The sequence below is a fragment of the Mercurialis annua genome, linkage group LG3 (genome assembly GCF_937616625.2).
Source record: "Mercurialis annua linkage group LG3, ddMerAnnu1.2, whole genome shotgun sequence".
In the NCBI taxonomy this organism is placed as follows: Eukaryota; Viridiplantae; Streptophyta; class Magnoliopsida; order Malpighiales; family Euphorbiaceae; genus Mercurialis; species Mercurialis annua.
Genome location: NC_065572.1, coordinates 72,213,319 through 72,229,533, shown reverse-complemented (window position 1 = coordinate 72,229,533; position 16,215 = coordinate 72,213,319). Strand labels below are relative to the sequence as shown.

Here is a 16,215-nt window from a genome sequence, read left to right as displayed (position 1 = left end):
CTGCTGCAGGAAGCATAGGAGAGCGACGGATTGCTTGAGGTGCGATTTTCTCTTCCGCGTGTTAATTAATTAGCACAGTGTACGTTCCTCTGCGGAATAAAAGAAAATGGATATTACATATGAAGTTTCCCATGGATTGGATAAGCATTTTTCGGACATGTTCCAAGAAAATGACAGATAATTTAAAACCAACGCAGGTGCAAATGACAGTTCTCCAATGCATGTCTCAAAACGCTCATGTTTTGACATGCTTTAAGACAACTTTTATTCGGAGAGGGGGAAGTTATGCAACTAAACACCCCACTGTTTGTTTTTCACATTAAGTCTTGAGCTCAGAATTTCACAATTTCCAGGCTCAACAGAACACAGTGCAGGCCAAGAAATTGACCTTTCAGCGACAGCGATGACTATAAAATCCCACTGTACGGCACAGAAAGACTGACAATGTTGTGCATTCCTGCAACTGAAGAAAGAAACTTAATGTTGACTGCCAAATGATTTTATTTAATGCCCAAAGAAACACATTGTTTCATGCTTGAAGCATGGTGACACTGAACTAAAAAAACCATATAACAAATAAGCCGCTTCAGCCTACCATGGTTAAAGAAAGTCCAAGCTAATTCAACGCATTTAATATAATGTAAATATTTGTATCCCCCAATTTAACCTATCTATGCACGATGTTGTCCTCAACTGTACAAAGTTGATTTCGACATAAACCGACTCTAATCCACCCTCTTTCAACGAGCCATTTAACTCCTCTTCAGATCAACCACGATCACACTGATATTATCAGCACTTCTCCTTGCCAAAGCAAGACGGGTGAGGAGCGCAGCTGCCAATACACTTCGAGAAGGATACAATGCCCCAGCCCCCTCATCCTCCCTCTGAGTCCTTGTTGTAGGACTTCCCTCTCGCAAGCACTCGGAAGCTACCTCGCAAGCCAAGTCGCTTGACAATACATCCCACAGACCATCACTAGCAAGAATCAAACACTCGTCACCTGGTTCTCTTTTCGTGAAGGTGATTTCCGGCTCTGATGTCACAAAGGGCTTTAAATACTTGTCCCCTGGTCAAGAAGGAAAAAGTGAGTATACCTGTAAATGGAATTTAGATGTTTCAAAATATATGCTGCAAGCAAGAGGATAATGAATATACAAACACAAATACGCCTCATTCAAGCATCAAACTGTCACCTGATAGTATAGCAAAAGAGCTATACATTTACCTGGCTTGTGCGGAATTTCCATAGGAAACAATCAAACAAGCTCTCCTATTTATCCCAGCAAGTTCAAGGAGAATTTATAGCTGTAGGCAGATGATTAGTTGAAATAAAATCACTTGAAGAATTGGCACATAAGTCTAATCAATATATAGACAGTAGTACGTTACATGTATAAATAAATCGATGAACATGTAGCGCAGAATAGATTCTTCTCTAGTTCTTAAGATTCGTATTCCACATTTGGAATTTTCTCTAGTAAAACCATGTGAAACAGCAGGTTGACAGAGTACATACCTTCATCATCTCGTAATAATTTAAAGTAAAACATATAATACTAATTTTCAATTTTACAAAACAAAGTACAAGGAGATGGAGATCTAAACTGCAAATATACCAAATGTGTAATTTATAAAAAAAACTTTGACGATAAGAATGATATCCGACAAAGGAAAAAAATAAAGAAAAGCGAAAGGAAAGTTGGAATAAAAGGAAAAGAATCACGAGCTGCAAAAGTAAATGAAAAGAAAAATAAGAAGCTAATTTTGGCACAATCTAGATTTCATCAACAGTCCCTTGTTTTCATCTCTTTATCTGAGGACAAACATTACGCATCCGAACTCTGAATCTAACACGTGCCTTCTTATGCCTAACGCGGAAAATGAACTACAAAGCTTTTCGGCCTAAATTAGTAATTGAGGATCAATTAGACCCCTAAAGCATATGCTTTATTCGCCTATGTATTCCATGGCTAAAACATGTCTTAATGCATAGTGCGTATCGATCCTAACACTTGGCTGAAGGGTTCATTCCTCATATCTAAAGCATATCCTGTAACAATTATGAAGCTTGCAATATTCTTCATTAATTCTCACTCACAAGTAGCATTAACAACTCATAACCTCTCTTAAATTCAAAAAATCTAATTAACCAAGGAAGTCCGTCGCCTTATTTCGTGTCTAGAGTAAAGGTCCTTCACCTCAGTTCATGTCTGACGTGGAATTCCATCACCCGCGTTCATGTCTAACATATAGTTATTTATGCAACCTTAGTTCATCTCTAATTTGGATAATTTTGTTAATGTCTTAACTCTTATCCACTCACCAACCTAATAACAAATTTCCATTTAAGCATTACGTGAATCATCTAAATAAAGATATTCCTCCTATGCTTAAAATTATTGTTCAACCTCTAACTTTTACGTTCATAAAGCGAATTCTATTGCAAGAACGGAAACGACAAAAAGTTTAATGCTTTGAGATATATGCCACTATTGCATGGTTGCTAAATATTTTGTTTTCTCGCTCTATGAATGTTCTTATCACCTCATGCAAGTACGTAACATTGTTATAGAAGTGTCCCTTATCCTTAATCTCTCATATTTAAAACACATAATCTAATAGAAATCTAATCTCCGAAATTAGCAATGAATTTCACATCGAAAGATTAACAGTTTTAATATAATTTCAAGCCCACAGTTTTATATAACTAAGACAACATATATGATTATGCTCCGCCCCTCTCTTAAAATTTATATGCAAATTAATAATGCCTATGACTATCACACTTATTCAAGACAAGTATGGTACACGGCGATAAAATTTAATATATAAAAAATCCATTTAATTGTGAGAAGCTGCTCAATCATTGATTATCCCATCCTTTTTGTCATCATTTACGGTGCAAATCAATTCTGCTTTTATCACAAGTTATGGTACTAGTTTCAATTAAATATGGTATGTAAGTAAGGACATAATCTCCAAATCATTTATATTTCTACATCGTACACCAAGTATCTTAGTTACGAGGTTGGATCCTTCTATTGAGTGACTACATAGAGGCAATGTTATGCATAAATAAAACATCAAAGCACATAATTCAAAGAAATTCACGATGTGAAACATTACGAAGATAAACCAGGGCAACAAAAAAACGGATAAATAATTTAGATCAGTCTTCACTTTATTCACTGCATAAAATAAATTCTCAAATCTTAATGCCTTATTACCTCTCCTCATGTAGGAAAAGGAAAATCACAGGAAGTCGCATAAAGTAAATTTGTTTTCGTGTATAGCTGCCCAAAATCGAGCCATACACCTAGATATTCCTTAAAAATCCCTGAGAATTTAGTATAGATGAAGAATAATAACTTAAGGGAAAGGATTTATAAACATTCCTTTCATCTATATATTTATAACATTGTACTTTGGCAGATCATCAAAAGGGAAGCAAAATATATTTTCAAAATGAGATGCCAAACAGTATATATACTTCATATTCCACATTTACAAAAATCATAGTTAAAGCTTAATTCCGACATCAGTTTTGACGCTCGAGTCCTATTAGGTTATTATAAAAGGGTGGACACATTATGGAAAAGAACAAACCCCACTTATGTAACCCATAGATAGTACAAAAAATAAAAGTCGATGGTTGTGCAACCCATAGACAACTTAAAAACAAAAGTCAAATAATTGATGCTTTGATTAGCTAACATCATCATATCAACCTTCCAGTGTCTTCACAGCAATAATACAATAACTCGTGATGTCAAATTTTTTTCTTGCTAGTTCCCACCCCAAAAAAAGGAGTGGTTTCGTCATGGATTTTAAATTTGAGTTGAATGTGTGATCCAACAATTAGGAGAGCAACATCTAGGATAAGGAGGATGCTTTGAGTTGCATCAGGTTGCATGTTCCCAAAACCATAATCCAGAGAGTGAAATTTCCTTGCCTCATGTGCAAAAACATTATTGTCCTAAAACCCAATGAATATTTATAAAACAAAAATTGAGAAGAGACCAAAATGATTAATCTAAAAGTATTTTGTTCCTCCAAGAAATAAAAAAAAAAAAACTCTATGGTTTCAGACTCCAAGAAATTTACAAACTCAAGACTAAAAAAAGAAATGTAACTATCAACACAGAGATAGATACGATTAGTGGACTCTACGCATATTTTGGAACTTAATAACAGAATTCAAGTTATTAATAATCAAATTAAAAGGTACAAGCATACTAATATGTTATCTAGTGTGAACATTACTAGAAACTTATACCTTGTCATCAACATTCATATAAGAAACAATGATCAAGACATTCAACTCAGATAAACAATTTCACAATGATTAGAGCAGAATACTGTACAATTTCTGCTCACCCTTTAACAAATCTTAACTAGGTAGAAATTAATGCGCATCAAACGATATAGAAGGGGTAAAAATCCAAGTAGACCATGCATTTAGAAATACATCCAACATAGGGAGCAGACAGTAAACCACATGCAAATCTATTTTTGTAAATGTGAAAAATGAATGTCTAGTGTGTATACAGCCAAGTGATGATAAATTAATAAACAAGTTTCTAAAGGAATTGATAAGTAAAAACAGATCAGTTTCATATATCACAAATATTACGCTTTCTTAGAGCCTACACATCATACTAAGTTGTAACATTCCTTTTCATCAAAGGAAAAAAAAGAAATAATATTCCTGATTAAAACAGTAAAATAAATCAATTAAACCTAGAGCATTTACCTATTGCTCGGGACATAGCAAGAATGCCTTCAACTCGAGCCCCGTTTACATAGATGACATGACCCCCAGCAGCTTCAATCCTTGCAAGTTCATCTGATCTATCAGGCTGCAACCAAAATTAGGAAGAACACTCAATAAATCATATACTAAGGTACCACAGTGAATCATGTTATTAGATTCACAAAATAGAACTCATTCCGGCTCTAATCGTAAGCGAAAACAGTTTATTAGAAAATAAATGAATTAATAGGAAACAATAACCTCTACCTATCATTAAAATCTGCAGGCAGCATTTAATTATTGACTGAAATACCTTACAACCTCATTTTTGAATCGTAAGACTTGAAGAAATGAAACGTAATTACAGTCTACACTCTACAGGCATCAAGACTCGCAACAATTTCCCATAATTTCACAAGCAGACAAATTACAGTACCAAGTAAAAAAAAAAGCCAGCAGCTGTTCTAGGGACTCTACACATCCAGGTGGCAAACGAAAACGCATGCGTTTCACAATCATCAAGCACCGTGATCAATTCAATTTACAAAACTAACCTTGTGATCAACACTAAGCGGGATTGCCATCCCACCTCTGCACAGCACGGCGCGTGAATCACCACAGTTAGCAACGATAATGTTCTCCGGAGTTAACATGGCTACAACAGCAGTTGATCCTCCAAGCGCCGCCTCCACCGGGTTGCACGCACACTCGAACCCAATGCTGCCACACGCGCATGTTGATAATGCAGCCTCATCCATACTACTGAAGCTTCGGGTCAGCACACTCCTCCATTTCTCTTCCCATTCACGCTCCCTTGAGCCGCTGCTGCTGTTACCTTCTCCACTCTCGACATTATCAGTGTGGTCCACGCGCATCAGTTCGCCCTCCAAGAACACGTGCATCCTCTCCCTGCATAATGCCGCCACCTGCATATAAAAAAAAAAGAGCGCCGATCAATTAATCAAATAAATTTTAAATAACGAAACTACCCCTATGACTCTAACTTCGACCTTATCAAAAAGATAAGTTTAAAAAATATTAAACGGTGCGAATAAACTTTACGTGAGAACCGCCATGACCGTCGTACACAGCGAAGTAATGCACCGGCAACCGATTATTAATCTCCGGCTTGCAAAGACTAGTACGTACAGCTACAGCATCCTCCATGTCACGTGACCTACCCGCCACTGACATAATCCCCAACGTCGGTTCGTTCTCAACTACCTGCGCTTCCACAGTATCATCCACAGCAGTCCTAATCTGATTTCCGCTCGCAACAGTCTCTGACCTCTGAGTACTCTCCATCTGGCTGTTATCAGTTATTAGAGACGGATGAGGCGGAGGAAAAGGTGCACCGGAACAAGGTAAAGAAGATAGCCTCCTCATTTCAATTCTCCTACGACGTCGTTCCCTGCATTTCACTGGCGAATCTTCATCATCATTATCGCTCAGCATTCTCCGACAGATGTCCGTCATTGACCACAAATAAACCTCAAACAAAATTATCCTCAAATCTTCTAATCGCTCAAAACTACGTCGCCGTCAGTGATAACTAACGGCGATTCTAGAAAACAGACCACAGAAAAAAGAAGAGAAAATAAGACATAGAAGGAAAGTTTGCTTTTTTGTTTACCGTTTCTGTGAGACGCAAAAAAGAAAAGGCAACGTGTAATGTTTTCTCTATATCTCTTTCGTGTAAGCATTCTGGGCAATTACGATGAGTAAAATCCCCTTTTCACCCTCACCGACCACCACACGCTTACCTCATGCCACGTGTGCATCTAATTCCACTCATTTTCTCGTTTGTTTATCGTGATATATCGAGATCTTCGGGATATGGAAATATTACACGTGTTGGAATATCTGACAAGTGTAGGTCCACGGAGTCGTTATTAAACAAATGGACGAATAAACATTCCCCACGTTTGTACTAAAATTCCCAAGTGGCCCACAGTTAGAAGTCTTTCTTTTTCTAAAGATTTTCTCTCTCCTTAAATTGCGACGAGTTAACACGTGGCAGCATTGAGAGGTAAGCAGAGAAGCTGGCAGCGGCGTGTATACGTTTGAAATTTTTATTAGAGTGAGGGCAAAACTAGCGTCACTGAGCCTCTGGTAAGCGGTCGCGCCTTTACTTTGGTCATAACTAAAGCGCACATGGATTCGATCACATAATCAATTTATTTTTATCAAATAAAAGTATTATAAAAATAATTGTTTTTATAATATACTCCCTATGTACTTTAAATTTCAACAGATTTTTTATATTAAATATTCAAATAAAAAAATGATTTTATAAAAATATAATTATTTATATTATATTATTATTAAACAATTAATTCAACAAATAAGTATTTGATTTTTTTCTTTATTTTAATATTTAAAAATTTATTAAAGATATGATTAATAAATTAGAACGCTTAAATAGTGGTATATTTTAAGCATAATAAAAATTATAAATTTAATAATTATTTTTTAAGATTTATAAAATTAATTTATTCATTACTGCTCGGTTCAGTTTGTACGTAAAAAATTTAATAACGTGGCTCATGATTTAACATGTCTGTTAAATGACAACTTTTAGACTTTTTATAATTGATGGATATTACCTTTATATATACAATGACTATTTCTGGAAAAAGAATTAATTATAATTATTTATAAAAAAAATTAAAAATTCTTTTCTTTCCTTTCTCATACAATCTAATTATTTTATATATGCACTTAAATATGGATTAATTATCATTATATTTTACACAATAAATAATAACTTTTATTTTAAATGTGTCATCAAAATATTTATTTATAGATTTTAATTATATAATTTAAATGTAATAAATAATAATTATTAAAGTAAAAAAATAACTCTTTTTGTTCGTCTGAAAAACTTAATCTACAAAATGTTATGTATTAATTATTTATAATAAAATTTTACATAATAAAATTTTAAAATAGTTTTGTTTAAATATTTTATCATGTTTTTTTTATAATATTATGTATTTTTAATTTAAATAAATTATATTTATTAAAATTGGAGCTAGCCCGGTAACCGGTCAAACCATGAGCCTTTGATGAAACCGGTTCGATCTCTATAATGATTTTAAAAACATTGATAAAATTTCAATTTTTATCGTTTTTAAAATTTAAACACATTATTTAAAATTTGATATAAATTATACCAACCTTTCATTTTTTTTGTTAAAAAGTCACTTTTTTTATCATTTTACAACCCAAATACCTTATCAAATATTGTGATTTGAAATTAAAAAATGTTAGGGTTATATATTTTGTAAAGTTAAGAATGTAAGTATATCAAATACCTTATCAAATATTGTGATTTGAAATTAAAAAATGTTAGGGTTATATATTTTGTCCTTCACGAAGCTGCAAGGAACAAGCTTAAAAAAGGCTCAACCCTCTATTGGTCTTGAGAAACATACATACAGCAAAAAAAAACCCTTGCTCGTCTCTCTCTTTGAGAAACCTCTCAAACCCTAATAAGTTTTCTTCTTTTTGTCATTTGGGAGGTGGTTTTTGACCATCTTTGGCCTAAAATCACCTCCCTAATCTCTTATATTCAGTCTTTTTAGCTTTCTTCATAGTTATTGTCTTTAATTTTGAATAAAATTTTTTTCTTAGCCATTTATGGTCTAGATCTAGAAATTATTTTTTATTCTAATATCTTAATTTCATTAGATCTGATCTAATCGAAATTAAGAGTAGTTTTTTTTCATCGTTAGAGATGAAATTGTCTTTTGCGATGCAAGCGACTTGGATCTCTAAAACAATTAGAGCCACCATCTTACGACGGAATTCACCAAATATCGATATGTTTTGCGTCAATATCGATGATGTCTTTAATCTTCAAGAGAAGAGATATGTCACAGAAGACGTGATTAGGGATTTTAACGATGAAGTTATAGCTGCTAGCTGTAGCAATCGTGCGATTAAAATTAGTATTATCATGGCAAGCGAAGCTAATCTAATTCCCTTTATTTTAAAGGTTGTAATGGATGCCTTCAACAACAACTCTTTGCTTTGTAATATTATCAGTTTAATAGTAAATGACTACTTTAACTTAATTGAGATGCATAAATGTTGTTTTAATAGAAAATCTCATGTGATAGCATATGACTATTTTAGTTTATCTAATTGATTGGGGCATGTCCCTCCGATTATCAAATTCTATGTATTGGCTTATCAATCAGCTTTTGATTAATATAACTTTTTATCTCAAAAAAAAAAAAGAATGTAAGTATAAACTACTCCCGCTATTCTTTATAATTGTCATTCTTAAGTTTTTGGCTAATAATCACCCATGACCCCTCAACTTTAGGGGTACGGGCGCTAAACCCCCTGAATTTTGTGGCGGCGCTCACAAAACCCCCTAAGCTCCAAATATGGCGAAAATACCCCTGCCGCCGTTTTTTCAGTCAACTGACATTTAAAAAAAATCTGACACTGCCATATCATCTGACACGTCAGAAATATAACTTAAAAAATTCAAACACCCAAAATACCCCTAATTTAATTTAGAAAAAAAATCAAACCAACCCAATTTAATATAAACCATTCTGTCAACCTAAAAACCGACCCAACCACCAACCGACCCGCCACCCAACCACCGCCGGAAAATTTTCCGGTCATCTTCTCCATTTTGAAGATGACCGAAAATTTTCCGGTCATCTTTATCTGTTCCTCTGAGGAACAGATCGCCGGATCTGTTCCTCTGAGGAACAGACCCGTTCCTCAGAGAGATGAAAATTTTGGTGACCGAAAAATTTTCCGATCATCATTCACTCGGAGAAGATGACCGGAAAATTTTCCGGTGGTGGTGGAGTGGCGGTGGTGGTTAGATCAGTGGCGGTTTGGATTTAAATGGGTAGTTGGATTTTGGGTTGGGTTTTTTTATTTTATCAGATATTATATTAAGGGGTGTTTTAGATATTTTTATTTTTTTTGTCTTTTGATGACATGTCATCTGACAATTGCTGCTGTTAATTTTTTTTTCTGTTTCAAAAGACAGCCGCCAAACAAAAAACGACGCCAGGGGTATTTTTGTCCAAAAGGGCTTTTGTGAGCGCCGCCACAAAGTTCAGGGGGTTTAGTGCCCGTACCCCTAAAGTTGAGGGGTCATAGGTGATTATTAGCCTAAGTTTTTTTTTTCCAAAATACTTGTTAATTCAGGTTTAATGATAATTTTTAATTTTTTTTATTATTTTTGTTATTGTTTTTTATTTTAATTAGTTGAGTAGAAAAAAAACTAATTATTAATATGCTGACTTTTAATATATCTATGCAAAAAAAATTGTCACCTAAATGATATTTTTTTAATATATAAAATGGATAAATAACTTGGCCGATGACCTCAAAATTCATAGAGTTTGAAAATATAATTTAAGACTAATACTTGTCTTTTTAGTCAAAAATGTATATACTAAAATAATGTAATTTTTATTTTAAATTATAAAAATAAATACCCATATAGCCTTATGAGCTGATACATATTTTGTACACATTCATTTATCAGGAATGGATAATTTAAAAGATAATAATTAAAATTATTATGAAATATAAATGGACAAATAACTAAGACATTGATTAAAAAAGGTCAAGTAATAAAAAATAGGGAGTGTTAATAAGTTATTTCAAATAGAAACTAATATGAATCAGAGAGAAATATATTTAAATAATGGGCCTATATCAAATCTAATTGGGCCAATGATAACTTGAAAGAGTAGGTGAAGCCTTCTGCTAGAACCAGAATCAATTCCGGTGGGAACTTCAAACAACTATGGTGTAGAGCGGTTGGCTAAATACGAGAATCTTTTACCGGTACCAACAGTAACCTAAACTTTGTCCTCCGATCCTCCCGTAGTTGAAGTTAGTGCCGACTGCCGACTGTACATTTTGGCCGGGAACTTGCCGACGGTTGTATTCAGCTGAATCAGTTCTGCTTCACCTTCGTCAAGGTATATTTCTTCCACTCATTATATTTTTATGAGATTCCACTTAATTTATGATTCACATTGTTTATGGATACTTATGTTCTTTTATTAGCATTCTTGATTGAATCCAAGAATTTTTCTAATGAAATTCAAATTAGTAGAACGATTTGTATAACATGTGAATTGAATTTTGAGGCAAAACAAACAGAGTACACTCGTTATCACACATTATTCCTAAATTGCCACTGATTTTATCTCAAGACTAAATGAAATCAGGTGTTAAAAATGCACCATGGATTTGATATTACTGCAAGAATGCTCAAAATATATTACTGCAAGATTGAAAAAAACAACTACATTGCAATTTAATGAAAAACAATTGTTGACTTGAGCTGCCTCGGCTCTTCAAAAACAATTTGATTATTCTACGATACGGAGGTTGTCGCGTTTTATATCGGTGCCAGCCATGTGAGAACAATCGGACTTCTTACTTTGTGAACTTCATCTTTCCATATAAGTGCTCCGAACTCCGGCATTACTTGCCTAGATTTCGTGTTGAAGGTAATCTTGTAAGATAGTTTCTGGTTTTTGGCTGTGAATTTCAGGGTTTTAGGCTCAACAACAACAGTGGCACCTTTGAATTTAGACACTACTGGGTGGTATGTTGAAGTCGGAGGTCCAACGTTGGTAACTGTTCTTCGAAGAGTTAAGCTTGAAATGGTTTTGCTTTCTGTGAACACTGCAGATATAGCTGGATAATTCAAGTCTCCTGGACTTGTAAAAGATTTTTTGCAGGTTCTGTTTGCGTACTTGCCGAAAACTCTTAGCTGTAATGGGGATAACCGTTGGGTGCACAGGAAATCAAAGTAGTCTTGTGCTTCAATGTCGTAAATCAATCCCGGGTCTAGAGCTTTCAGTGGATTTATGTGGCCTGCGCCGTGGTCATATGGGCTTGAAGAAGTATTTGTAGAGGCGTCTTGCAGTGGATTTTGGGTGTTATCATGAATATAAGCTGTGGTCATCAGAGCAGATTTTATTGCTGCTGGACTCCACTCTGGGTGCCTAGCTTTAAGCAATGCTGCTACTCCACTAACATGGGGGCATGACATGGAAGTTCCAGACAGTATGTTAAAGCTTACCCTCCGATGATCCGTTGGCAAGCTTGACGGAGCTGTATCGCCAGTCCAAGCAGCAATAATGTTCACACCTGGTGCAACAACATCTGGCTTCAGAATCTCAAGACTCAAGAAGTTTGGTCCTCTAGATGAAAATGCGGCCACCACTGGAGATGGCCTGATTCCTATCTTTGTACCAAGAAAAGCTAGACTTGCAGTGGCATTTCCTCGAGTTGAAGCATAACGTTTTATCAATTTTCCTTCTTGCTCACCTACAGCAACTGCTGGAATTAGGTGACAATCCGCAACAAGCTCTTCTCCATTTGCTGCGGTATTTGTTAAAATCATTCCTACTGCTCCTGCTTCTTTTGCCACCTGACCCTTTTGTACTCTTGGACTAATGCCGCGATCACATATTACAATCTTTCCAGCAACAACGTGTGGGTTCAAAGTTCCTTCCAAGCACAGAGAACTTGGATCAGGGCTGGAGGAGTTACCACCCATATAAACCACAGGATATTGTTTGGTTGCTGAAAGAGTCCTCCGTCCTTTGTAGAGCGAAACTCCGGTTAGAGTTCTCCCAGTTCCAAGATGAACAGTTGCTGGAAAATCTCTGTCCATGGTGCTAGCTCCTACTGTGGTGATCCATGGAGACACATTTGTGAGACTAGCAGGATCAGGTCCTCCATTCCCTGCTGAGCATGAAACAAAAATGCCCATCTCCATCGCCCCAAAAGCTGCTATAGACAGACTGTCCCGATAATAGGATGAAACTCCACCACCCAAAGATATAGAGAGAACATTCACTCCATCAGCTACTGCTCTATCAACTGCCGACAGAATATCCGAGCTAAAACACCCACCAGCCCAGCAAACCTTGTAAGCTGCAATTCTTGCACCAGGGGCCATTCCTCTTGCTGTTCCATAAGCATATCCCAATAGGTTAGCTCCACGTACTGCAAAACCAGCGACCGTAGCTGCTGTGTGAGTCCCATGACCATCTTGATCTCTTGGTGACCGGTACTCGGTTTGCTCATTGATTTTTCCAGTAGCAGCTTCATATCCTTTGTAAAATGCTCTTGCACCGATAATTTTTCTGTTGCAATGGTGTTTTTCAAATGCTCGGCCTGTCTCACAGGCCCCTTTCCAGTGAGCAGGCACTGGAGTCATACCTGTGTCATTGAAGCTTGCACTCTCTGGCCAAACACCTGTGTCTAGTACTCCCACTATAACATCATGATCAGCAATTTTTTGAGACCACACACTTGTGCTGTCTGCTGGTTCTAAACCAAGAAACATGGGGCTTCTTGTTGTGTGTAGCTGATATTTAGTCTCTGGGAATACAGCCACCACCCCATCTACTTCCTCCAGCCTCTCAGCTTCTTCTTCAGTCAACTTGGCAGCAACGCCATGAAAAACAGCCTCATAGCTGTAAATTATCCTCTCCTCATCATCAGAATTAGCTCCACTCTCAGATTCAGACAATACTGATTGGACTTTCGAAGAGTACCATTCAAGGAGATTGGGATAAGTTTCTGGCTTTGCATGTTTATCCATCTGGATTATGTAGGTCTTTCTGGTCATCTGGTGGGAGAGGACAACATTGAAGGTTAGAGAGGCTATTACAATGGAAAGTAGCCATGTTAATTGTCTCACAGACATTCTAGGCTAAGAGGAGTTCCCTAAAATGAAAGATAGAGCAAAGAAGAAGAAGGTTTTGTAAATATGGTGTCTTAAGGCTTGAAAATATCAAAGAGGATGAAGAGGACATTTGCAATGTCCTGTTTGGCAGGTAATAATGGTGGGTGGTTGTTTCATCAATGCTAGTTGGAGAATGGAGCGATGGCTGGTGATAGAAGTTAATTTGGTTATGGTCCTTTGCAGAGCTCCATTTCTCTTAATTCAGGTTTATCATTTATGTGTTTAATTATATTCTCAGCTTATCAGTTAAAATTGGATTACTGACCAAATAAGATTCTTAAGGTAAAGAGAAAATTTTAGTTTTAGTGAATGATTAGTAACAGCAGCAAACAGAATTATCGAAATTATGAGAAATTTTTGGGAAATCTTATACAGAACCCTTAATTGATGTCTGGGTCTTTGTAGGCTAAAGATCTCACCATGTGGACCCTAAACACACTGAAAGCTTAAGCATATCTGTGCACCATTATTAGGTGAAAAAGAAATTAAGGTACTACTTCTTATCCTTAATCCTTCTAATATTCGTCTTTGTAAATTTTTATTTTGCTTACAAATATTCTCTTCAATCTTTCAATTTTTTTCTAAAAATTATACGTCTCTTAGGCTGGTCGTAGACGAGTCGAGTCATGGCCGGATTATCTCAAATTAGATTATACAAGTTCGAGTTCATGAGTTTAAACTTTTAAGTTCAAGCTCATATGATACTAATTACTCGAACTTAACTTGAACTCATTAAAATCTAATTTTTAAAAGGTTAATACATGTATATGATGCATTTAGAAAAGTTAGCTATAAACTATATTATTCAATCACCTTATATGTTAAAAAAGTCTATAAAATAAAGAAATGGATTATTATTTTATGCGTAAAAAATTGATTTAAATTGATTTAGATTTGTGACCGTCACTAGTCTCTTTATCTAATATCCCAGTTCGGTTCGATATTAAACTCGAATAGCTAGTGGTCGATGCAAGTTTTTCTATTGAGCAACCGAGTAACTCGCCAGTAGCCCTGACTTGTTCACACCATCAATGACTATAACTTGGATTATCTATCATGTGTAGTGTAAATGTACTAGGAGCAAAGCTTGCAGAGGACTGCAAATGTGGGTGGGGAAAGCTGAAAGTGAACTCTCGTACTCAATAATGAAGTCACTTTTCCTAGTCACCAGAAATCAGGTAAAAAAGCTCTCTTTTTGTGAAATGAAATAAAGGAAAAAGATGAATACTGGTTTGGCAAAAGTAAGTACGTCTACCACATTAATTTAGGGTTAAAAGAGTAGAAATTAACAAACAAAGGAGGTGTTTTGAAAGAATAATTAACTATAATAAACTTTTTTTGGAACTCTATTTATTGAGTCTTGTGATAGAACCGGGGACCAAAGCCATGCATATCTGATACCAAGTTCAAGTCCCAACGAACTGCCACCTACTGTTCACTAAACACAATAAAAGGTAGTGATAAGCACCGCTATCACCGCTCACCGCCACCGTGTCCATCTGCCACTCACTCACTCACTGACCATGTGTCTTTACTCTAACATGCAGAATACAGGAGGGTCCTACTCGACGTACAACGACAGGTTGTAATATTGGCGACGAGAGGACCAGTCTCTATAATTACTGATCCTGCCAGTCGGTTTAATACACATTTAATTTTTGCATTCAAAGCTCTCATAGCCATTTATGGTTTTCGGGTATTCTTAGACTGAGCGAAGGCTTTTAAAATTTAAACATCATCGCCACTGTTCATTTCAAAATCAAATCCGTAGCCAAACCGGCATTGATCATAGGTTTACAATTCAACCAATTTAACAACTAAATCAACCCATTTTACTGAAAACTAAATAAATTTATATCATATATATGACATTGTTTTAGAATAAATCTATGTATTTAAAATTTTCCCATGGTTTGTAGTTTAGAATCTAGTGTCCAGTAATTTTTGTTTTTTTTTCCAACTTTATAGGGGTTTTCGTATGTTTTATTTTTAAAGAAAAACCGAATTAGAATAAACTCTAATTTTTAATTTAACCGGTTGAAACGAGCAGTCTTGTTTGTTTCTTAAAACATTGATTGCCACCTCTAACAGTCTAGTTGGGGACAATAAGTTCCAAGAATTTTGATTTCCTTTTTTTCTGATTTTCGAAGCTTATGTTTCTGAAAGTTTTTTTTTATTTATGATAGATTTTTTTTTAGGAAGATTCACTCTTGCAATTTTATCTCCCGTTATACATACCATTTTAGGGCTAATAATCACCAACGGCCCTCGACCTTTACCCCAAACTTTCCTAAACTCTTTATATTTTCAAAAACTTCCCTAAACTCCCCGGATTTTATGGCGGCGCCATTGATGGCCCTTTTGGACAAAAATATCCCTTAATTTTTGGCGGCTGTAATTATAAAAAAAAAAAGCAGCGCCAGGTGACAACTGACACGTCATCTAATATCCAAAAAAAAAAAAACACCTAAAATACCCTTCAAATATTTTATTCAAACCACACTCAATCAAATCCAACCACATTAAATCAAACCCATTACATCCGGTCAACCTATCATCACCGCCTATCGCCGCCCACCGCCACCGTTGCCGCTCTCCGCCATCAACGTCGCCGTCCTCCGGTCATATTTGTTCCTGAGAGCAGATTTCATCTGCTCTCAAGAACAGATTTGGAAATCTGTTCCTGAGAACATATGAA

The 16,215-nt window shown here is 35.6% G+C and overlaps 3 protein-coding genes across 5 annotated transcripts; 1 reads left to right on the top strand and 2 right to left on the bottom strand.

The window, feature by feature from the left end:
• Positions 1 to 483: 483 nt before the first annotated feature.
• Positions 484 to 6,430, bottom strand: LOC126674551 (probable protein phosphatase 2C 75). 2 transcript variants are annotated; one of them, XR_007639559.2, is made up of 5 exons: positions 5,819 to 6,430; positions 5,311 to 5,682; positions 4,757 to 4,862; positions 1,229 to 1,308; positions 981 to 1,069 (listed from the first exon to the last, which is right to left on the bottom strand). XR_007639559.2 is itself a non-coding variant. In XM_050369017.2 (4 exons), exons 1-4 carry the CDS (start codon positions 6,230 to 6,232, stop codon positions 753 to 755), a joined length of 1,209 nt encoding a protein of 402 aa, XP_050224974.1. In that variant the 5' UTR covers positions 6,233 to 6,428; the 3' UTR covers positions 484 to 752. The 2 variants fall into 2 exon arrangements, 1 of the variants encoding a protein (XP_050224974.1); XM_050369017.2 differs by lacking the exon at positions 1,229 to 1,308 and having other exon boundaries at positions 484 to 1,069; positions 5,819 to 6,428.
• A 4,016-nt stretch (positions 6,431 to 10,446) lies between these two features.
• LOC126673136 (uncharacterized) lies at positions 10,447 to 15,403 on the top strand. Of its 2 annotated transcripts, none has more exons than XM_050367125.2 (5): positions 10,447 to 10,725; positions 13,923 to 14,007; positions 14,582 to 14,695; positions 14,887 to 14,971; positions 15,065 to 15,403. In XM_050367125.2, the coding sequence occupies exons 3-5, from the start codon at positions 14,621 to 14,623 to the stop codon at positions 15,226 to 15,228; spliced, it is 324 nt and encodes a 107-aa protein (XP_050223082.1). In that variant the 5' UTR covers positions 10,447 to 10,725; positions 13,923 to 14,007; positions 14,582 to 14,620; the 3' UTR covers positions 15,229 to 15,403. The 2 variants fall into 2 exon arrangements, with proteins under 2 accessions (XP_050223082.1, XP_055960927.1); XM_056104952.1 differs by lacking the exon at positions 10,447 to 10,725 and adding an exon at positions 13,713 to 13,799.
• LOC126673135 (subtilisin-like protease SBT1.3) lies at positions 10,981 to 13,715 on the bottom strand. Its single transcript, XM_050367124.2, has one exon. The coding sequence runs from the start codon at positions 13,476 to 13,478 to the stop codon at positions 11,151 to 11,153; it is 2,328 nt and encodes a 775-aa protein (XP_050223081.1). The 5' UTR covers positions 13,479 to 13,715; the 3' UTR covers positions 10,981 to 11,150.
• Positions 15,404 to 16,215: the final 812 nt, after the last annotated feature.